At 40.1% G+C, this 17,905-nt stretch overlaps 1 protein-coding gene across 2 annotated transcripts in view; it reads right to left on the bottom strand.

Annotated features, from left to right (window-relative positions):
• Window positions 1–17,905, bottom strand: part of LOC135715142 (beta-1,4-glucuronyltransferase 1) — a 202,348-nt gene that overhangs the window by 20,633 nt on the left and 163,810 nt on the right. For both annotated transcript variants that reach the window (XM_065238542.1, XM_065238550.1), the window contains exons 5-7: window positions 3,604–4,301; window positions 645–982; window positions 392–571 (exon numbers count right to left, since the gene is read on the bottom strand). In XM_065238542.1, the coding sequence (XP_065094614.1) occupies window positions 392–571; window positions 645–982; window positions 3,604–3,930 (845 nt within the window). In that variant the 5' untranslated portion in view covers window positions 3,931–4,301. The remainder of the gene's footprint in view (window positions 1–391; window positions 572–644; window positions 983–3,603; window positions 4,302–17,905) is intronic.

Genomic DNA, 17,905 nt, shown 5'->3' with positions numbered 1-17,905 from the left:
TTCTAACAAATACACAATGCAATAATTCAACCTGATTTAGAGCTACTAATAGACGGAAATTCCTCAGTTCTTAAAAATATCTGGCGCCTCAGTTCCTTTCATTTCGGCAACATTCAAATGCCGAAAGCCCTCTAGCTTATCTCACCCCCCTTAACACAAAGTATTTCTTCCCTACCGAAACGAAGCACCTCACAAACGGTTCATATACGATTACGGAAGGCGCACATTTCAACTTCCATTTGATGATGTCATTAAACGATGACTCGTCGTGCCACAAGCGAGGAACCTTGACCTTGACGTTGCAACGGCGGCAAACGATCATATACATAATAATAAAAGGTACTCGCTCAGGTGTCCGCCTGAGTCTTCTTCCCACCGCAAAAGCACTTACCTTTCCAGCAGTGGTATCAGATTATCGAGGAACGTGTAGTCCGCATGAGTGGTATAGGTGATGGTTTCATGGCAACGCAGCTCGCCGTGCTCGGCGTGGACGTAGTTCTTCAGTACCCAGAAGTCGCCCCGCTGGCCGATGTACGGGTTGTAGTCACGATCGTGACAGTTAAGCAGTGACCTGAGTGAGAGAGAAATGTCATGTTGTAAAACAAATTGCAGTTAATGAAGACATCGTATCGCCGGCTTCTCACCTTAGCTTCATGTCGAGATCGATCGACGCCGTGGTCGAGAAGATATCACTAGCATTGAGGAGACCAGCTCCGGCGCCATTCGGGGCACCTACGTCCTGGTACAGGATTTCGGAACCGGCAGCCTTGTTGTTGTTGTTGTTGTTGTTATTGAGCAACCCACTAGGGCCACCGTTGTTGCTCTGGCTTGGTTCTGTTGGCACATCGAATCGACTATCATCTACATTAATGTTATTATTATTGTTATCTACATCGCGTCCGGCCGCGTCCAACAGCAGCTGGTCCTGTTGGTTCTGGTTCGTGGCCTGTTGCTGTTGCTGGGGCACCTCCTGGACGCTGATCTGCAACGAGAAACGAGAATCAAGAAGCATTCAACACAACTCGTGTAAAGCAATATTCTGGAAACGCATAAGATATGATCGTTCAAAGGGCAAACTAATTCATATCAATCAGAAGTTGAAAATTGGTGCGGAGTGGTATGAGAACGAGAGCATCAATTACAAGATCGATTTTGCTTCGATGCTCAGCAGGGTCCCTTCTGCTGACTGACCGACCGACCCGGATCGATCAGTTCAGCATTGAGCCACATTCGTGGCGGTGTGGTGTACTTGCGTCGACATGAAACATGTCATTATCGTCATTTTCGTTTCGTTTCAGCGAAATTATTCCCCATCCGAGAACCCATAACCGACGCAGGTAGGTACATTTAACCGGCAAAATTTTCCCGAGGTACGGAAACGGGGGAACTACTTTGGTACGTAAATTGGAGTAATAGGTTAGTAATTTTACTCAGAACGTACCAATGTTCATTATGTGAAAGCGACTTTATAGTAGAAGGTGAAGTGCGGATGGTCAGCTGATGGATTCGTTATTTTAGTTGAGCATGTATGAATAATCGATTAAGGTTGGAGATCGTACTTCGGTCAAGGAGCCTTCAAGGACGAACTGCTGTAGTACAATTACTGACGGTTGAGGAAATTCAAGGCAAGGAAATAAATAAATAATTGTTTCAGTGTGAAATTGTATGTCAAATCGAAGGCAGTTTCCAATCCAAATGGTCACATAAGTACCAAATGATGAATTTTAGTTTCCCCTCTCCGAATTTCATAAAATTTCCCATAATTGTTCACCAGGAGCAATGAACTAAGATTGTGCCGGAATTTGGCATTATGACCCAGGCCTAATTTTTCAAAATGGCGTATTCGATATTTTTCAATAAACCATAGCACGAGAACGGCTCATCCAATCGAAATGACATCTGAGACTAAGTTGTTGAAAACTGGATTTCCTTTTAAGCAAAAATAAAATCCTTATTAAATATTCAAAAAGCTTATAGTACGAACGGGCTCACTCCATCACATCATTGTAAATTAAGTATCACTTTCGAACGTCAAAAGCAGTGCTAAATCAATTCCAGACACAACAAAGGAACACTCAAAATCGACCTCCTTTCCGAGGAATTCCTTCCGTCCATTCATCCTATCTGGAGACAACCATTTGCATTTAAACCCACTGGCACGCACTTATTCCCGGCACAGTCATTAACACCAACAGTCACGTACCGAATTACGACGCATCTGTGTCTCGTTTTCCGATTCGTATAGCGACCCGAGCAAAGTAAAATAACAAACTGACATCATCTAGATAACAAGTTTTGTTATTCCTGATATATTATTTTGTTTTTAGTTGTTATCGCGTTACTAATTTAGTTTTTTTTTTCCTTTGGTTTGTTTTTTCCGTCGATCTTGTTTTCCGTGCTGAGCACCAATGCTACCGACGTGACAGGAAGGCAGCTCCCACACCTGGACCCTACCTATCGACCCATCAACTTATGAACCGGGGACCAACGGCTTTACTTCCCATCCGAAGGATGGCGTGATCAGAGATGTTATGCCTCAGAACATCCCGGCGGCGCCGACTGGGATTGAACCCAGGCCTGTTGGGGTGAGAGGTAATCACGCTTACCACTACACCACCGGCGCCGTTTACTAATTTAGTTATCAACCTTGAATAATAGTGTTATCAGTTATCGTAAAAAAAAAATTTTGTTTGCGTTTCAAAATTCCATTACACCGCTAATCAGAATTCAGTTATCAGCGTAAGGCTTTAATATAAAATCGATAACATAATTTGAAATAGGTTGAATTGGATTGTTGAAAATGTCATTAGTCATTTTTGTGATATCCAACGAGTACTTTTTGTTATGTTGGCTGTTAATTCAACCACAATGATAACATATTCAGTTACGCTTGATAACCGGGTATTAGTACTTGTTATAAAACTTTGCTCGGGTATGGCTCACTGTTCGATCCTGGTGCAAATTTATCATCACTTACTGATGTCATTCAAGATCTATGGATTTGAGATCACTCAAATTTGCATCTTGGCTGAGGTTTTTTTTTTTAATTCCCCCGTTGCTATCTTGAATCAAGGACAAGAATTCAGGTCGCACCTCCCGGTAGGTACGCGATCTCTCTTCAACCACACCAGGAAATAAATGCTTTGCGTTCCGGTGACTAACGCGATGAAGGGGATTTTATGCATCTTTTTTCGGTGGCTAATTCTACTCAGATGTGGAGGGTACTCAAACTCATGTGCAATTAAATATGATGTTTATTATTGTTTGGTGAGCGGTTGGTTGCTTGTTCCAGGAAACCGTATGCATAATTGAACATTTCCCAGAATTGATGCTTGTTAAATATTAGCCAAGGTGTACTCATCATCATTATCGTCGTCGTTATAATCATCTTGATCGCGCCGTTTGTTGACCGCCGAGGAACTGTCGCCAAATTTTGTACCGTTGGATGGTGCAGAATAAATTGCTGTTATCCATTCGCCAAATTCTCCCTCCATAAGAAAGTACATAATATCAAGTAACAAATGGGCCGTTCAACTCTCGGACACGAAACATCGCTTAATTTGAAAGCCATTAATTGTAAGCGAGTAGCAGCGAAAAACTTACCCCATTTTCCTGAATTTTTAAAACTACACTATGCTGCTGCTGTGATTGCGTCTGTTGTTGAATCAGCATCGCTTCCCGCTCCTCCTGCCGTAGCTGCTGGGCCAGGTGGGCCGGAATGTGAGTCCTGTACTGCGCGGCCGGTTTCATCATCGACTCGTCCGAGATGATGTAGGCCGGTCCAAGGGCGAAATTGCCCCCACCGATCAGCAGGTGACTGCACAGGTACAGCAGCACCGCCACATTGATCAGGATGCTGCACCGCAGCAGCCAATTCCTCCGGGTCAGCATTCTGATTAATTTGATCTTCTGGTCCTTGAACTGTTTCATAAATGTGATTTTTTTGTTTGTCTCTGTTTCGTTTTCGGATTTGTGCGTCGCTATAGAATCGTTCAGAGGGTCGTCTCGAGAACGGTGATTTATTAAGTGTATGTGATTCAGTCGAGGGAGGGAGGCCGTGAAGCGGACTTCAAAAGGAGAACAGCAAAAAGTTACTGCTGGCTATCGTGGTTATTATTGTTGTTGTTCTTTTGGTCCAATCAGTTCCGTCGATCCAGTCGAGCACGCGTTTACGTCATTTTGATCGGGCCGTCTCTCCGTTTGCTTCTGCCAGGGGGACTTGCTCCAGCGGTAGGCATAGATGGAAGGAGAAAAAAAAGAGTGGTTGCCACGTTCTAATCGTTCCGGGATGGTGATGAAATCTGGAAATAACGCAGAGAGAATTGGAATAATGATTGTGACTCATCTGATTGATGTTGGGATGATTATTGGTGTATGATAGTTTCATTTTTTTTATTGGATGGAATGTTGTTAATTAAATTAAGAGTTTAATTTTCTGTAGCTGTGATTCAGCGCAAAGTGGAATTTTGATATTGGGTGGTTCTGAGCCGTGGGTAGAAATTCGAAGGGCCTGAATAATGTAACTCGATGGGTTGTTGATGGGTTTGGAAAATCATTCAGTTAGATGTACATAACTAGATTTTAAGATCGGGAATACGTACGCTTCATGATAGGGGAAATACCTCTAATGTTGGCCTATGGATCTAAGATTGGGCCCATCGCTAAAAATCTGCTATTTATCACTAATGGATATTTTTGGTCGCTATTGAAAATTTAATCGATTGCTGAATTTATGTATGGGCCCAAATTTGAAGCATTTAGGCCGACATAACATCCATTCCCCCCATAAGGAAATTTTCGACAATGAATTTAGCTACATTCAAATTCTTTCCCAAGACGCCATATTTAAAATGCGTTAAACACTACCGCCATCTACTCATCCGATCACGTCATATCGTGAGCAAGAACTCGAATACATGTAAAATTTGTATTGTTTTCACGGCCAACTACAACAGCTCAGCGACTGAATTCAATTGACTCAGAGCATTTTCTTTACATACGAAATTTACACATATTTGATAAAAAAAAAGCTGCAGCTATGAGTAACTACAGTTTTTTTTCTCTAAATATGAGTAAATTTCGTATGGAAAGAAATTGTTCTGAGTCAATTGAATTCAGTCGCTGAGTTTTTTTTTTAATTGGTCGTGTTTGTTTGATAATTCGAATCGCTCATTTGACAAATCAAATTGCGGACAAACGAAATGTGATACAGTGGCATGTCGGTTCGTCGGTGGTCTTACGTCAATAATGCGGCCGTGCTTGGGAAACGACCTTTGATTGATTTTTTTTTTCATTATAGTCACTTTAACACTTTTGGGTCATTCGTGACTTGTCCGGGGATGAGATTTGAACTCGTGACTTTGGCGTGAGAGGAATGGATGTTAACCACTACACTACGGCAAACATACTTTTGAATATAAAAATCAATAAATGATCCATAAAACATTGGAAAACGTTCCATAAAAACATCCAAATGATCCATAAAACATCGGAGAAAATCCTTAAAAAAATGTGAACGATCCATAAAAAATATCAATATGATCCATATTTTATGTAAAATTTAGCAACATAATTGTAAAAATGTACCGCTAAATTTATAAATAATGAGCCTGGGGGCAAGACAGCTTTCAATCATGAGTAAAACCGGAGTTAATTTTGAGTAACTCCGAGTAACTCACGTTGCTCAATATCTTATATACACATAGCAACCTGATTGATATATTGAAAATAATGTTGAAACCGATGCTGTCAAGCAAAGTAAGTTGACGTGCTTTCTTGGAATTTCTGTGTAGGGACTTTTGAGACGGTTCGATAGGTTCGGATTAGGCTAAATCAATTCAATAAATTCAATTCTTAGAGCAATATAGTTATCGTTTATATATTTTTTTAAACTTCCAGAAACTCAATGAAAACGTAATTTACACAAATATATAAAAATAATAGCGTACATACAGGCTGCACGATTTTCAAAAAGATAAGAATACAGTGCCTTCCTATTATTGGTTACAAATGATTTTTGCATGTTATGCTGTCTATATATTCATCGAAAGCTCCATTCAATTTATAATACTACTCGATCATTATTTAGGGATTAGACGCTTGATATTTCATGAAATGTTGTGCTTGAGGAAATAAACATATGAGGCCGTGTTTCCAAAAACGGTACGGCACTGTTTATGGTTGTTGACCATGGCATGATTATTAATGTTAAGGTTCCACAAAGGGTAAATATTTTTTTTATTTCTTCATTTTGAAATATCCTTCGATATTGATTCACCATTAAATACATCCACTTACCCATGTTAATGAGTCAAACTTCACAACTGCTTGTTTTAATAAACATTAATTCATTGCTAGAGGCAATACATCTGGCAACGCTTTTTCAATGATACATTTACGATTGCTGGCAAAGCGCTAAAGTTGAAGTGGTTTTCTTGGTGTTCAATTTTGTTCACCAAGAGTTTTGAGAAGCAGTTGTTTTGAATTTCGTGTATTCGATTGTGTGTAATTGTGGTATGCTTCGAAGACAACAAGTAAGTGAATATAGTGAATGTGCTTTAGCCGGGAAGTTTTCGACCTAAAATAATGAAATACATGTGTTAAATTTTTGTATTAATAATGTGTGAATGTATGTGTATACTAATGATGATGATTGAAGAATATTTCAAAAATAAGAAGAATACAAATTTAATTGTTGAACCTTAACAAACTCCACGAAGCTGGTCATAGCTGACCTAATCTGGCCTAGAATCAGCAACTACATAATATACTACAATCAGCAGTCAAGGACCACCAGGATATACCACGAAGGAAGTTTAAAGCTCCTCAGGTTGTACCTCAGGTAACCGAAAAGGAGCATTTTTGGAACGGGTCACTCCCGTCACTCCTGTATCGTCCTAGGCCATGTCGATCCTCACCAACGAGGAAAGGCGCCTGAAAGGCATCCAAGCCACACACGAACGATAAGCCTCGTAAAACCGTCGTGCAGTCAAACCACCACAGGAGCATTTCGTTTGTCCACAATTCGATTTGTTAAACGAGCGATTCGATCTTTCAAATGGGCGAACAGATGCTTCAAACGAAATATGCTTTCAGACGATATTTTCTTTGATCAGAAAATCGAGGCTACTGCGATCATTTTTGAGTAAATATGAGTAACTCAAATTTACTCGGTGCAAATATATTTACTCAGAGTACAGCTGTCTTGCCCCCAGGAATGAGCATTATAATTGTACGAATTACCCATAAACATATTGCAATTGATCCATAACACATTCAGCAGTGAACCTTCAACTTAAGAAAGTGATCCATAGAAAATCAAGTTTGCGCACTTAAAAATATAGCCATGTTCGGATTAATGAAAGCAACTTCCTCAGAGCAGTCGCGTTTTGGACAGCTTGAAGCTGAAATAGGTTTTATTAACCTAATATAAAATCTAAACCAATCTTAATGCTTGTAATAAAACCTATTTCAGCTTCAAGCTGTCCAAAACGAGACTGCTCTGAGGTAGTTGCTTTCATTAATCCGAACATGTTTGAAGAACAACATCGGATATAACCTCAAAATGTCAGAGGGATCAACACCACCGTTGAGTGAAGAACAGAACAGCGATCGAAACTGTACGCTTTGTGAAGGCCATGACCACGTAGATGATATGGTCCAGTGTGTCTGCGATTTCTGGACCCATTATAGTTGTGCTGGTAAGACAACAGCTGTAACGGAGATTCCGTAGACGTGCTCGAAGTGCACAAATATGCTGAAGGTGCCAAATAGGAACCAAGAAGTCTGTCCCAAAGAAACCACCTAGCAGATAGAATAGTGCAAGAAGTGATGCCGGATTCGAATCTGGAAAAGAAAGTACCAATGAGGTCAGCCTGGAGGAATGCCTAGACCTGTTGCAGCAGGAGAAAACGCTGGAGGAAGAGAAATTCCTCCATGAAAAGCGATAGGAGGCTGAACGGGAGATTTTTCAACCGAGATTTAGGATTTATGGATTCAATTATTATTTTAGTTAAGCACGCAAACCATGTAGATTGAGCTACTTACTAATTACTTAGGGTAAATCAAGTATATAGCGTTGAGGAACAAATTGTAGGTTACCAGATTTTAGGATAAAATTGTAGTATCTAAATTAAGCAAATATAGAGTTATTAAATTCAATATTTACACGAATTCCACCTCCAACTAACCTACTTCAGTAGCTAGTTCACTACAAATCACTACAATTTAATTAAACGGTAGGCATAGTAACAAATTTAGGCAATTAATTTAATTTAGCTGTAAAACGTGTTCTAGATGGTTTGGAATTGTACCTTCCTTTCTTCTTTTTTTCTCGTTCTTACTCCAACCTATCTAAAATCACAGGTTACTGTCATTTCTGACAGCGACCGTTATCGTAACTCTCCAAATCTCCCACAGGGTTGTCGCTGGGCTTGGCTGTACAGGGTTATCCCGATATTTCGAACAGCCATGATCCATGAATTAGACTATATTATTCACGTTTTGGACACTAATATTAATTTTGATTCACCGTCTAGAATTAGCTTCCAAAAGAAGCTTCTATAATAATCTTCTTAAGAAAATATGAAAAATAAATGTTAATTTTATGGATCATACCTAGGGTAGGTGTTCCAGTTATTAGTAGACGTTCTTATTATGGTGTGTTCCAATTATAGTCTATGGGATTTACATATTTTTTATGTTTTGGACCCCTTTTTTAATTTGATCAATAAACCTTGAAAAATTGCTACATTACTACGTATCTACTCAGGTTTTCTGTTCCTCCCATGTTTTTTTTGTCAGAAGAGCGGAACGATGGGCGAGCGTCTAGAATAAGCTTCAAAAAAGGAATTTCCTAAATGAAGCTTCCAAAACATCATGCCTATATTTTTAAGTGCGCAAACTTGATTTTTTATGGATCATTTTCTTTAGTTTATGGTACATTACTGAAAGTTTTATTGATCAATTGCAATATGTTTATGGGTTATTCGTACAATTTCAATGCTCATTGTTAAGAAATTTACCGGTAAATTTTTACAATTGTGTTGCTAAATTTCACATAAAATATTGATAATATTGATATTTTCTATGGATCGTTCACACTTTTTTAAGGATTTTCTCCGATGTTTTATGGATCATTTGAATGTTTTTTATGGAACGTTTTTCAATATTTTATGGATCGTTTTATCAATTCTAAAGGTGCATTCTTAGGGCTGCCTTACACTACACCTGGGCCGTCCTGCTGTTGTATCATTTAATGTTAGGACTGACTAATTTGGCGTTTTCAGGACCATTTAAAACCAATTTTGGCCATTTTTCCAGGCAATTTAAAGAAAGCTTGAAAACTTAAATCTGGCTCATTGTGACTTCCTTTGGTCATTTTGGACCATTTTGACGTTTTAAGATGGTTATGGGAGCTGTTGATTCGATTTTAAGACAATTGTCAGCGTTCACAGGACGGTTCAAAGATTTTAAGGTAATTTTGGTATTTTAAAACTATTCTAGGCCATATTAGTGTTTTAAAGCCTTTTTCTTAACAGACTGGTGTTTTGACGTATGAGGTTATTTGTGCGCTTTCGTGAATATATTATTGGATTTCAAAGCGTTTTTATATCCCATTTAAGAGTTTTTGGATTTTTTTTATTACAATATTGGACTGTAAAGCTATATCCAAATACTTTATTCAGTTAAAATGTGCGTCATATTTTTTGCTACAACTCTTCTGACGATCACTTTTTTGAAACAAGTCACTTTGAAACAAAATAATTAGAATAAAAAAATGTGTTAGAGGCACCTTAGTTTAAATATAAAAAAAATTCTAGCTAGAAAAATTATGGCTTCAGCAAAGATGATTAATTTTTTTAATAACTTTGTTGAAGAATGTAAATACAAAGTTATAGTTAGATATCTGATTTAAGTTGAAATGAGGACCACCCTAATAATAATTTTTATTAAAAGATGGCCCGTTAGACCCGGACTCATTTTTTTTTGTTTTCCAGCATTTGCATCGAATGACTTTATGCAGTTTCTCAAACAAATTATTCGATGGATCACATCATTCGAGCAGTTTAAAATAGAGTTTCCTACCACTCAAACTTTGCCGTTGCACAATATTTCGATATTTTTTTCTTCTAGAACCTCGAGAGAAAAGGATCTTAGTTATACCAACAATCAATACGAAGCTAACGATTTTAAATTGGCTCACTACTTGACTAGCCTATTGGTCCCAAGCAAATCGATTAACATACCCCATTCTAGTCGAAATTCTAATGCTATACTATGTTTGTTTTGATTCGCTATGGAACTTTGACAGATAAAATGAGGGGTTCGTGTTTCGAGGGGTGCATCGATTAGCTTGGGACCGAAGAGAGTACCAGAGCTGAGCTAAAAAGTTGAGCTAGTTTTTTCGGGACCTTCTGGTCTTAGAGTTACCTCTATGGTTATACTAAGCTAGAAAATCACTGACAGAGAAGGTCGTCCTAAAACGGATCGACAATATGATTAATCCTAAATACGGACAAAAATAACCTAAGCAGACTTACCAGCGTTTCTATTACATTAAAAATGTATCTAAATTCAAAATTCAGTCCCCAATAATCGCACTATGGTCGAAATCGCAAAATTTCACGACAAAAATCGATATCTCAAAAACTATGCACTCTAGAGGTTTGAAGTCTTGGGAAAAAATTGTTTACAAGATAAGATCTTCTTTTTGGCGTAGGTGGTGACTAGGGTGGTCCTCTTTTTTTTTAAATAAAAAATCGTAACTCATATTTGCTCCTTTTGGAGGAAAGTGTCCTGGAAAAATGGGCTTTGTCTTCACAAAAACAGGAATAACTTTCGTAAAACAACAATCTTAAAAGATGCGTCCACTCATGATCTTGAAGTTCTTTCAAGATGGCTCTCAAACTAAAACAGAAAGAAAAAAGTTGGAGCAAAAAACTATTTTTCTCAGAACCACCCTATCTGAATTTAGAAAAACGTTCATAGAATGTGTTGATGAGATATAATTTTGATGTCTTGGGCAAAGTTGATTGACATTAAATTATCTTTGACTTTTTAGAAGCAAAATATTCCCCTACAACATATAAATAAAAAATTACGATTTTTTATTTAAAAAAAAGAGGACCACCCTAGTCATCACCTACGCCAAAAGGAATATCTTATCTTGTAGACAAACTCTTTCTAAGCCATTAAAGCCCTAGAGTGCATAGTTTTCGAAATATCGATTTTTGTCGTGAAATTTTGCGTTTTCGGCCATAGTCAATCGGTCTAAATCTTGTTTATTTTTGTTCAGGGTATTTTTTATTTTTTGAAAAATTTACTAATGTCGTGATTTGTGCTAAATTTGGTTACAAATTATTAACCACCAACATTATTGATAGATAAATACAATTCAAAAACATTTACATGCCGCTATCAGAAACTTCGACTCTGCAATATGCAAGCGATTTATGTTTTTCTGCAAATGTCTAGTATAAGAATTTAATTCCTTTGTGTTTTGTCTTGGATAATGCGTACCACCGGTACTTCGCGTACTTGAAGGTTATAAAATAGACCCGTCACGCAAGTGAAAGTGGTCCTTAGCCTTTTGCCCAGTAACTCCTATCCCTTCCTTCCTGCGGCGCCGGCTGGGGTACGAGTAACCTTAGGGAAGATCGGGTAACCAACCCCGGTGGGAACTTTGGTCGTATGCTGACAGGGAAGGACATACTGCATCCTTTTCGGAGGTTGTGGCTTACAAAACCCGAGCGTCTGCTCTCCATGTTAGGAGCGGCTCAAACAGCGTATGACTGGCATCCAGCGGCTGAATACGAAATGCTTTTCCCCGAAAGCTATACCCAAGATGGCAGTCCCATGACGGCGGATAAGAGACCTTAGGCTAACCACCTACTGTCTCCGAAACCTTCAAATTGTTACAGAAACCTATAGTGAAAGATTACGAACTGATTTTATGACAACGACTTTTAGCGCTAAGCAACGGACAAGAATTGGAACATGGAATGTACTGACGCTAGCCCAACAGGGTAAACTGGCACAACTCGCCAGTGAGGCCCGCCGTATGAAGCTAGAAATCCTGGGACTTACTGAAGTCCGCTGGCCGAACTGTGGAGAACACAAGCTGCCTTCGGGACAGGTACTTTTATATTCTGGTATACGAGCGCCCGAGCACAGGCTGCGCTCATCAAGTAGGAACCTATCAATGAGAGAATAATCGTTGCCAGATTCAGAACATGGGTCCGAAACCTTACCATAATCCAATGTTATGTGCCAACCGAAACAAGCGAGAACAACCTGGGTGAGCTGCGCACTCAGAGGAAGGAGTGGATCACCGATGAAATCTGGAGGAAGGACCCGAGGAGCCAAGAACGAGGCCCGTCCGCGGTATTCGGCTCTAGAGAGGGAAGTTAAGCGCTCCTGTATACGGGACAAGCGAGCGTGGGTGGACTCCCTGACTGATGAAGGCGAGAAAGCCGCCACAACTGGCTATATCCGCCACCTCTAGGATGTTTCACGACGCCTGAGCGGGGCAAGTATGAACCCAAGGATGCCTGTGAAAGACGCGACCGGACAGTTGCTCACCGACCCCACTGACCAGTTGAAACGTTGGTTTGAGCACTTTGAACAACTTCTCGAAGTTTTAACGGTCAACCAACCATCAACATCTCGGCATGATCCGCCAAGGTTGAGGCGCGTTTCTCGCGTCAACACTGAAGCTCCATCATTGCAGGAGATAGAAGCAGCCATCCGAAGTATGAAGTCCAACAAAGCCCCGATCGCATATCAGCAGAGATGCTCAAAGCTGACCCCATGCTATCTTCACAAATGTTGCATCAACTATTCGTCAATATCTGGGACACCGCAACTTCTCCAGCCGACTGGATGCAGGGCGTTTTGGTAAAAGTCCCCAAGAAGGGAGATTCAACTGTATGCGACAACTGGCGAGGCATCATGTTACTGTGTATTGTTATCAAAGTTCTGTGTAAAGTTATCCTCAATCGGATACAGGAGAAGATCGACGCGACTCTCCGACCACAGCAGGTAGGATTCCGTGCTGGAAGATCCTGTGTGGACCATATTGTCACGCTCCGCATCATCTTGGAGCAGGTCAATGAGTTCCAAGAGTCCCTGTACTTGGTATTCATTGAATACGAAAAAGCTTTCGACCGACTAAACCACGAAAACTTGTGGGGCGCTCTGATATGCAAGGTAGTCCCTGATTGAATCGTCAACCTCATCGAAGCGCATTACGAGGCTTTCTCATGCAGAGTGTTGAACAACGGAGCTTTGTCTGACCCGATTCGGGTAATCGCGGGTGTGAGGCAAGCATGTATATTATCACCACTACTGTTCCTCATCGTAATCGACCGGATCATGGTTGGAGCCGTTGACCGTGTACCGAACCGTGGGTTGCTGTGGCAGCCTATTACTATGGAGCATCTCAACGACTTCGATTTGGCTGATGATGTTGCGTTATTAGCACAACGGTGCTCTGACATGCAGAGTAAGCTCGACGACCTTGTGGAACGCTCCTCTGAAGCAGGTTGACAAGACCAAATCGTTGGATGTCAACATGGAAAACCGTTCCAATTTCACGGTAGCTGGGCAGGCAGTGGAGAAAGTCGATAGCTTCCAATATCTTGGCAGCCAGATAGCGTCGGACGGTGGCACCAAGAGCGACATAGGTGCATGGATTAAGAAGGCGAGGGCTGCTTTTGCCAGTTTGCGAAATGTATGGAGAGCGAATCAGATCTGTCGACGCACCAAAATCCGAATTTTTAACTCGAACGAGAAGTCTGTGCTGTTATACGCCAGTGAAACATGGTGTGTATCAGCGGAGAACACTCACTTTATCAACCCATTGCTGCGGTACATAATTCGTGCCTGGTGGCCCCACAATTGGATCTCAAATTCCGAGCTTCATCGTTTGTGCCATCAGAAGCCGATAGAGACAGAAATTCGTGAACGTAAGTGGAGGTGGGTCGGCCACACACTACGACGGAGCGGAAACGAAATTTGAAAGCAAGCACTGGACTGGAATCCAGCAGGACATCGCAGCAGAGGCAGACCCAGAGGCTCGTGGCGGCGGAGCCTAAACAGTGAAATTAAGCACGTTGACCGAAATTTGACTTGGGCACAGGTCAAGGCCAAAGCTAGTAATCGCCCAGGATGGAAATCTTTCACAAAGGCCCTTTGCACCTCTGGAGGTGCGCAGGATCGTTAAGTAAGTAAAGCCTCTTTAAAGGGTGTCCACGATGAAATTGCCACACACAAAATTGATTCGCAAAATTCGAGTTTTCATCCGATTGCCATCAAATTTTCAGGGATTGAGAAATAACTATTAAACTTCATTTTACCATTTTACTCGTATTTTATTTACAGTCCATACGCAAATGCCCGCACCTTGGCCTTAACCCCGGCCATAAGATTCTGCACAACCTGTGAATCAACCGTTTTTTGCATGTAAACCCATACTTTCTTCAGTTCCTCGACTGTCTTCACTACCTTAGGTCGTTTAAGAAGGTGCTGCTTCAAAATCGCCCAGTACTTCTCGATGGGGCGGAGCTCCGGAGTGTTGGGAGGGTTGAACATTTTCGGCACGAAATTGACCTTATTGTCCGCATACCACTTCAGCACGTCCTTGGAGTAGTGGCATGAGGCCAAATCCGGCCAGAAGATTGTTGGGACGTTGTGGGCCTTCAGGAGAGGAAGCAGCCGCTTCTGGAGGCACTCTTTTATGTACACCTGTCCGTTCATCGTGTCCTGGGTCACGAAAGGTGCACTCCGCTTCCCGCACGTGCAGATGGCTTGCCAAACCAGGAATTTCTTCGCAAATTTGGACATCTTCTGAGTGCGGACATGCTCCGGAACGCTGAACTTATCCTTGGCCGTGAAAAACAGGTTGCCGGGGATCTGTTTGAAGTCGGCCTTCACATATGTTTCGTCGTCCATGATGCAGCATTCAACTTTCGTCAGCATGTTGAGGTACAACTTCCTGGCACGGGTTTTGGCGGACTTGTTCTGCTTCTCGTCGCGATTAGGGGCCTTTTGTACCTTGAACGTTCGAAGCCCAGCCTTAGTTTTGGCCTTCTGGACAAAACTTCGGCTTAGGTGCAGCTTCTTAGCCACATCCCTAACGGAGGCGTTCGGATTTCGGTTGAAGGCCCCAACTACGCGGTTGTGATTTTTGGTGTTGTACGGAATACTTTTTCCTTCACTTCTGGGCTTCCGATCGGTGATCAACCGTTCCTCGAACCGCTTAATCACTCGCGACACCGTGGAATTCGCGATTCCCAACGTTTTAGCGATGGAACGATGCGAGAGATCCTTGTTCTCGTGATGAATGCGCAAGATTTTATCACGCACGAGCTGTTCTTTCGACTCCATTTCCGCGAGTTTTGATCACAGGACTTTAAAACTTGCAGGATGTAAATAATGCACTATGAACTAAATCCACCCAAAATTTCATTAAATTCTACCCAACGGTTAAAAAGTTAGAGCAATTTCATAGTGTGGCAATTTCATCGTGGACACCCTTTATTAGTTTTTGTTTGTCTTGTCCCCCGTCTCGATGAGTCTCATTGTCGCCCAACTAGAACCGCACTACCGTTCATACTGGTGACATCGTCCACCCCCAAGCTCCTCTCCTGATCCTATCCTTCGACAAAGTACCCCTCTAACCTCGCAATTACTACTAGACATACAAATAAGTTAATTTTTTTTTACAAACAATGAACATTGAACATAGATCGAAGAGCATTATAATGTTAATGGCTATTGCTCACAATGTTTAATTCAGCCTTTGTTTTCAAAAATTGTTCAACATAGACCACGTTAACCTTTGTTCAGCTTTTAAACATCTAAATCTGGAGATTTCAATCAGCCGAAAGCTTAATAGTAATTCAAATTTTAAGCTTTATAAGGCATTAAATAACAGTCTTGTTCAACCCTTGTTTAGCCTACTAGTTTTAATGTTTAAAAATCATGAAAGACCGCTTCTTATATTATAATTGTTATGGAACTGTTTTACCTTGATGCTGACAAATTGAATTTACATATTTATATTGTTATTACAAGTCTTAAAACTACCTTTGCATTTCGAGATTCAAACCGGCACAGGCGTCAACCTACTGGACCACTTAAGCACATATGTGGCAAAAAGGATTTAAGTTGAATAATAGCAACCGGAAAAGAATTATACGGCAATGCAATATTGTAAACAACAAATGATGACAGTAAAACATTCCTCTCAATTTCAAGTGCAGTAAATAAGTGCGTGATTTATTTCGATGGTAATTTGTATGCTATTAAGTACACTAATTGGATTATATTTTTGGAATGTGAATTTGTGAATCCAACCTTGACAGATCTTTTAATGTGTCCGAAAGCCAGAATGATTCTAAAGTTATTGTAACTGCGCTTAAGATCTCTGAGCCTACCTGAAATTCTCTAGAACTAGTTTACTTGATGTTCTTTAAAGTTTTCACATTTTCTTTAATCTCAACTGAAGATTCGATAAATTCAGTAAAGTTCTTGCAATTTTCCTGAATGAAACTGCCATCTTTGATCTCTACTGTTGTTCTCGATGTTTTCTTGAAACCTTTGGAATAATCCTGAAAATCCTTTATATTCTTGACATTTATATATTTTGCACAACTTCTTGATGGTTCTCGCGATCTTTCTGATGTAAATGGAACTAACATATAGTTTTGAAAATTATTCATAAGGTCTTGGAACTTCATTAAAGTTCAAGAAATTATCCTGACGGGGGGAAAGGACTTCCAACTTCTTTAAACTTTGTTCTTCGAACATCTTCCTAGTTCCTGAAATTTTTCTGAAGTTAATCTAGCGGACCTGCAATTGTCAAAAATTCCCTGAAATTTCTGAACTTCTTTTAAGATTCCACAATTTTCCAGATGTTCATGAAACTGATCTGTTGTTATTATACATTTTTCGAAATCATTGAACGAATCGAACATTTTCTGCAATTTCCATGTAACTTGCTTAAATTTTCATAAAACTTGCTGAAAAGTTCCTTCAACCTCGGCATCGGCAACAAAACCTGGACGTTGAAGGTCGGACTTGAGCAGGAAAACGTCGCATGATCGATAAGGAAGTAAGTGATCCCAAAGTCGACAGCTCTGAGAAGCCATTGTTATTATCAAGACGAACGAAGTTCTCATATATTACGTGCATGCACGTGGCGATTCATCCAATCCGTTGTTGGCCCTTCATACAATGGCAGGTTGAGTAAAATTAGAGGTTATTAAACTTGATCAAGTCGAACAACTAGGATTGTCCACAGTCTACCGACAGTTATCTTGCATATCACGAATATGACGAACTAGAGTGCTTAGAACGTGTTATTGTTTTTCAGTGAATGTAATTTACATTCACTAAAAAACAATGGTGGGTTCTGTTCGCTCTGTTTCATCAGGCATAAGAGATAAAGATTTGAATTATTGACAAAAGTTGTAGCTAATATCAAAACCATCAAAATTTTAATACATCATTTTACGGAATTCTGTTGATGAAAAAAGTTTGAGACAAATGAATGTAAATGAGTGTACAAAATGAATGTGAATGATTGCACATGCCTGGTTGTTAGCTCAAACCCTTAAAATTTTGTTTCATTTAGATTCTATTTTTAAATTGATTGCAAAGTTTATTTGAGTCTCCATCTCTTACAATATTAAGCAAGCTCTTAATTCTATCAAACTAAATTAAGTCTAGAATCCTGGAAAAATCAAGAATTCATAAACTTAGCTTAGTTAAGCTGGTTTGAGCTGGCTTTCTTATTTACATTCAAGTCACTGGACCATCACCAGATTTGGTGTTTTGAGTCGTTTACATTAGCAAAACTATATATTTTGCTCGTTGATTACTTGGCACGAAATAATTTAAT

The sequence above is a fragment of the Ochlerotatus camptorhynchus genome, unplaced genomic scaffold, assembly GCF_037179485.1.
Source record: "Ochlerotatus camptorhynchus isolate MF236.1 unplaced genomic scaffold, CSIRO-AGI_Acam_v1.1 ptg000045l, whole genome shotgun sequence".
Lineage (NCBI taxonomy): Eukaryota > Metazoa > Arthropoda > Insecta > Diptera > Culicidae > Ochlerotatus > Ochlerotatus camptorhynchus.
Note: the sequence above shows the minus strand (reverse complement) of the source record. Positions and strands in the feature narration are given on the sequence as shown.